The sequence below is a fragment of the Acanthisitta chloris genome, unplaced genomic scaffold (genome assembly GCF_000695815.1).
Source record: "Acanthisitta chloris isolate BGI_N310 unplaced genomic scaffold, ASM69581v1 scaffold9096, whole genome shotgun sequence".
NCBI lineage: Eukaryota > Metazoa > Chordata > Aves > Passeriformes > Acanthisittidae > Acanthisitta > Acanthisitta chloris.
In genome coordinates, this window is record NW_008680032.1 from 6,778 (window position 1) to 12,780 (window position 6,003).

Genomic DNA, 6,003 nt, shown 5'->3' on the forward strand with positions numbered 1-6,003 from the left:
ACAGAGGAGTAAATTGTATCTCTCACCCTCTTCTTCTCCAGAATCCTGCACTGTTGAATGGCAAAGTGACACTGCATCAGGTTACTGCTGGCACTGTGCTGTCGAGGCAAGGAGATCAGGTGGGTCAGCACCATCTGAACCCAAGTCTGGCTCACGCTTTGTCCCCCACCGTGAGGTATTTGTATGCATTGATGATAAATAAAAAATGCACACCTGACCCCTCACAAACTGTCTCTGCTCAAGGTGGAGAAGAACCTTCCTTCACACAGGGAGTAGTGGTGTAAGCAGAGTGGAAATCTAGTACCTGTGTGTTGTGTGTCTGATGTACCTCATGAGAAGGTGTGGAGTGTCCTACCTCCATCCTTCCTCAGGAGCTGTGGAGACTGAGAAGCCTTATGTCATGCCCCTCACTACAGGATTTTGGGGATGTCACTCAGCTGCAGTGAAGGAGTTCCCCCCATACAACAGCCACCCATTGTTATTTGATTGGAGAAAAGTGTAGTTAGGATAGAATCATAGAACCATCAAGGTTGGAGGAGTCCTGTAAGGTCTTCAAGTCCAGCCCATAACCTGTCTCTGCTGTAACCCCTAAACCTTCAGCACCACATCCAGATGCCTCTTACACCCTTCCAGGGATGGTGACTCAACCAACCTCCCTGGGCAATATCCCAGTGCCTGAACACCCTCACAGGGAAAACATTTCTCTTAACATCTAATCTGAATCTTCTCTGTCTCATATATGATGAGCTTCATTTATGATAACCCTGTAAATAGATGAGCTTATGCAAAGCAGATGAGGGGTAGCTCCAGTGGCAGTGCTGCTATGTCCTGCTCCACTGCCCTGTGATGCCCCTTGTCCTGCTGCTGTGGCTCCCCATTATCTCCTCCACTATGCCCCTTGTCCTATTGCTGTGGCTCCCCATTATCTCCTCCACTCCCAGTGCTGCTGTTATTCCTTGAGATCTTGCCACTACAGCCTTCATTTCTCATACCCACCCAAAGAGAACCACATTTTTCAATATTGTGGCTGCTTAGCTTTAAATATTCATAACCTGCTTTGAATAATTCACCATTGTGTCTTATTTTATCACCTAATTGTTCCAAACCCATTGGGAGCTTTCTGGAAACCAGATCGGTCGTGATAGTGCTGTCACTGTGATAATTGCTTTGCAACTCTATGGGAATTTTATTGAGCTGTTTTTCCATTTCCTCCAGGATGTTAACGTTTGCTTTGTGGTCTCGGGGATGCTCCATGTGTACCAGAGGAAGATAGACTCTGAGGAGGACACCTGCCTCTTCATAACCCACCCTGGGGAGCTCGTAGGCCAACTCGCCGTCCTCACCGGGGAACCACTCATCTTCACCATCAAGGCCAACAGAGACTGCAGCTTCCTCTCCATTTCCAAGTCCCATTTCTATGAGTGAGTTCTGCCTCCAAAACATATGTTATTTCTTTTTTTATGACATTTTTGCATTTTTTTATAGCCCTTTGGAGCAAAGGCCTAGGGCAGACACTGTCCCCCAAGCTGGGCACTGCTGAGGTTATACCTCACATTCTGGGGTCAGTTTTGGACCTTTCATGACAGAAGACATTGAGGAGCCTGACCGTGTCCTGGGAAGGGAGCGGAGCTGGGGAAAGGTCTGGAGCACAAGTCTGATGAGGAGAGGCTGAGGGAGCTGAGGTTGTTTAGCCTGGAGAAGAGGAGACTCTTGGGGTGACCTTCTCACTCTTTGCATCTACCTGACAGAAGGCTGTAGAGTGATGGGGCTTGGCCTCTTCTTAGTAACAGGCAATAAAATTAGAGGAATTGGCCTCAGGTTGTGCCAGGGGAGGTTTAGATTGGATATTAGGGAAAGTTTCTTCACTGGGAGGGTTGTCAGGCACTGGCACAGCTGCCCAGGGCAGTGGTGGAGTCCCTGGAAGTGCTCAAAAAAAGTGTAAATGTGGTGCTCTGCAATGTGGTTTAGTGGGCACAGAGGTATTCAGTCAAAGGTTGCACTTGATCTTGGAGGTTTTGTCCAACTTTAATGATTGTATGCCTCTAAACGTGAGTGGTGGGTGTAAGTATGGGCTAGTGCTACTAGAACACATCCCACAGCAAATCATTTAGCTTACAGGAGGGCTTTGAGTGCCCAGATGAGCTCTACCCCATCTCTCAGGTGGCTTTATCTCCAGCAAGAGGTAGTGCAAAGAACATGGGAATTTTAATGCTGACATCTCCTTTCTTCAAGGTCTCTAGAGCACTTAACCCAAAGGAGAGGCAACTATGATCCAAGATTCATGTGCTTCATAACCCAAATAAGCAAGTGTGGCCAGAACCTGAGCTTTGCTGGGTTAAATGCTGCTTTGCCAGGCCCTTCTTCTTAGATTCATTATTCCTTTTTGCTGGGAACCCTTCAGAGTTCTGTTCCAAGCATTGCCCAGGCCTTTGGGGGTGTTAGGATGGATTGATCTGGGTGTAACTGCATTTTCAAAGCTCACTAATAGAACAGGTTGAAGAATATGCTGCTGTGCAAGATTGGTGCCTTCCTGGATCTTGGAAGTAGCACATGGCTTGGGACTTAATGCTTCAAGGGGGATATAGGTATTTCTTAATTAGGAACTCAATATGATGACTGTGGTTAGCCTCATTGCCAATAATAATGATTAATGCCCTTGATTTCTTCCATCATCCTATTGTTTAGAGTTACTATTAGTTCACACACACAATTTGTGTCACGTACCTCTATTTCCTTTTCTAAACTCCCTTTTCAGCTCCTGCTGCAGTGTGCCATCAGTCCTGAGCTACATGTGGGACTTTGAGGTGGTTGTGTTTTCTGGGCCACTGTGATGTTGTGTGTTTCTTCATGCCTCTTGCTTTCTAAATAATTCTGGCTGTTTGTATTCATAATCAACTCTACCCCAGAATGTTATTCTGGGATTTTGCTTTTCCCACCTCAGGTAAGAGGCTGGAGGCTGTGGAACTGATCCTGCTGTGCTCAGCATGTGCTTCTTGATGAGCTGTGTTTTTTCCTGGTCTGTGAGGTGGATGTCAGCTCCTTGGCCTATTTTCTGACTGATGCTTCCCACTTGTGCCATTCCATGCTGTATCAGGCTATTTCTAAATGCCTGCTTGTTCTCTCTGCCTTTTTCTACTGTTGTTTTCCTACTGCTTTCTGGCTTTCAATTTTATTATGTCACCCCAGCCAACGAGGTAGATTTCACTCTTTATTTTTTTTTGCTTGTTTTGATATTCAGGCCTGGGTTATTTATCTCATTTGCTTGACCTCATTTTTCTGAGTTTTCTCTTCTCTCTCAAGAACTGATTTGTCTCTTGTTTATTCCAGTTCATCTATTTACTTCCATTAAGCCCTTACCAGTCAGTGCTCTCAAACCCATCATTGTATCACCTCTTCATCAGTTTTGGGTCCTTTCCCAACCTTTTCTTTTTTCCTTTAAAGTGCTGATTCTCTGCATTTTAAGAGCTCTGTGATATTCCAGCATTTCATCTTCACAATTTGTCCTGAACCTCAGACTTTATGGCACTTCTACCTCCTGTGCCCATATCTAAAGTGTCACTGGAGAAAGGCTTTGGAAAACATCAAGTTCCTTCAAGTTGATTTGTTTTTGCTTTGAACTCTGTGAGAAAGAAAAACTTGCTGATGAAATTAGATGTAGGTTTTATTTTCTACTTTTATGCTAAATTCTGTGCTCATAGTCCCAAAATGTTTGGCTTTCTCCTTTGCTTGGAATCTCAAAGGAATTACTTTGTTTTAATTTGTTTAGCTTACTGGTTAGAAGGAATTTGACAAGAACCTCCATTATTCTCCAAATTCCACTCTTCCTTTCCTGTCACGTCTATTCCTCTTTTCCTTGGAGCTGCCCTGGAACACTGAATGTGTTTTTTCTCAATAATTAATGAGGGGGGTGAAGCAGGAAGCACATGGTCAATAGTTGCCATTAGGCAAAGAGCACAGTAATGGAAGGAGCTTGAGGTTTAGAATTGTATGTTGGATGTTGGACATTAGGTTAAATCCTTTCCAGTGCAACTTCAGGGCAGGAACCTTTTACATGGTGCTCCCATGACTAAATAACTCTGTGACTGCAGAGTGTAAGTACAGAGGTGGCACAAGCTAATTGCATAGTGTATCCAGGGGTGACACAGGCTAATTACACAGTCTCTCCCTGCACTGCTGAACTGCTGCACTCTGTGTGCAGTGCCCACGCTGCAGCTGCTGGTGTCTCCTGGAAAACAGGGTAATCAAGTTGTCACCAGGCTCTCCTGAGGGAATATGTTCAGGTTCTGCACTTCCAGGGGCTCTCTCACATTTTCTGCTTCGGTAAAATTCACAGTTTGGAGGCTTAATCATGTGCACTTGCCAGAGAAGCAGGAGTTTTTGTTGGTCTGCCCAGCAAAGCTGAGTATCAAATTGCATCCACATCCACAGGAATAGCTGCATAAGCCCCAGGCTTTTGCAGAAACTAGTTTAGCCCTTTCATGGCTATATTTGGTGAGCTTTCTAACAAAGAATCCTTAGGATCCCTTCTGAAACAAGTTTCTGTAGCACAGAGCTTGGGATTTTCATTTTCCCAGTGCCAGGCATGTGCCAAACAAGAGTAAAGATGTAAATGCCCATGTGAGAAGAAGGAAACCTGGTTGATAATGGGGGAAAAAACCTCTGCTTTCCTCTTCATAGTTTCATAGCATGTTAAGGGGTTGGGATGGATCTTAGAGATCATCTAGTCCCAACCCCCTGCCCTGGGCAGGGACACCTCCCACACCTCTTTTTCTGCGTCAGTGTGGGCTTCTACCTCCTCTGCTAATTCTCTGGTAAGAAGCTCCATAGCACTGAGGGAGATAAGAGAGCTCCAGATGGAAATAAAAGCATTTCGACTGCATTAAGTATCGAGATACGTATCTTGAGGGAGGAAAAGAGTAAATGGATTTTATTGATGCCAGCAGACAGCCTGTGTGGGAGGAGACTCAGGGCTAAATATTAAGCAAGTGGAGTAAAAACAATGAGCTAAACCATTCAGGAGTTTTTTGGGGTGGATTTAACTTTTAGATCGGCTGAGAAGGGGGGACAGGGCTGGGTGTTCATTCAGGAGTTTTTTGGGGTGTATTTAACTTTTAGATCAGCTGAGAAGGGGGGACAGGGCTGGGTGTTTTCCATGTGTTGAAGGATTAGGGCTGTCTGTTTCTTCATGCTTATCCTTGGGTGCTTCTTCCACCTCTGTCATTTGCTCCTGATTACATTGGTGTAGTAAAGTTGCCATAAATAATGTGTTCATGTTATTGAAGCCAAGGCAGTCTGTAGATATCTTGGGTAGGAGATGTGGGAGGGCAAGAGAGGAGGTCAGGAGGGAAAAGCTGTCCTACTTTTTGGTAATTTGGATTTTAAAGTGTGCTAAATGTAGGAGCTGGTGTTGAGTTTAATTTACCTCATAGCATGGATGAGTGCAGGGGTACAAGTGTGACAGGCTCAGTATGGAACAGGGATATGTGCCTATGGACCTCTCCCTTTTCAGTTTCAGGGATTTTGGTTGAGGAAATGATAAGCTTCCTTACTGTGAAAAGGAGTGATTGAAGGCATGGTGTAAAGAGAGGAGATAACCATGGAAGCTCTGTGCAGTGCCCTGTGTGCTGCTCTGACCCTCAGTCCCTGGCAGCTCTGGCAGCTCTTGCTGCAGCTTTGGGACTAATGAAGAAGAGATTTGACATTTTCGAGTTCAGGGCAGTTTCTGTGCCACATTCAGGCAGTGAAGAGCTGATCAATCTTCTTTTGCTATCAAAATCCTGGATTATGGATCTCTGCTCAGGCTTTCTCTGGTTCAGTTACAGTGGCCCGCAAGGAACTGTATTCCAGTTAGGGAACAAAAACTGACAATGATCCTTCCATGCCCTTCTCTCCTCCTTTCTACTCCTTAGGGTGTGAGGTCAGATATGAAGCTGACATGACTCGATGAGAGCTCCTTCATAACAGGGTCTTCAGAGTGGATTTTCTTAGGGCAGTCTGGCAGCT

General features: G+C 45.2%; 1 protein-coding gene across 1 annotated transcript in view; it reads left to right on the forward strand.

Annotated features, from left to right (window-relative positions):
* Nucleotides 1-6,003, forward strand: part of LOC103804935 (patatin-like phospholipase domain-containing protein 7) — a gene marked incomplete at its 5' end in the record, with an annotated part of 108,325 nt that overhangs the window by 5,812 nt on the left and 96,510 nt on the right. Inside the window, 2 exons of the mRNA XM_009077569.1 lie at nt 42-119; nt 1,216-1,421. Coding sequence (XP_009075817.1) covers nt 42-119; nt 1,216-1,421 — 284 coding nt within the window. The remainder of the gene's footprint in view (nt 1-41; nt 120-1,215; nt 1,422-6,003) is intronic.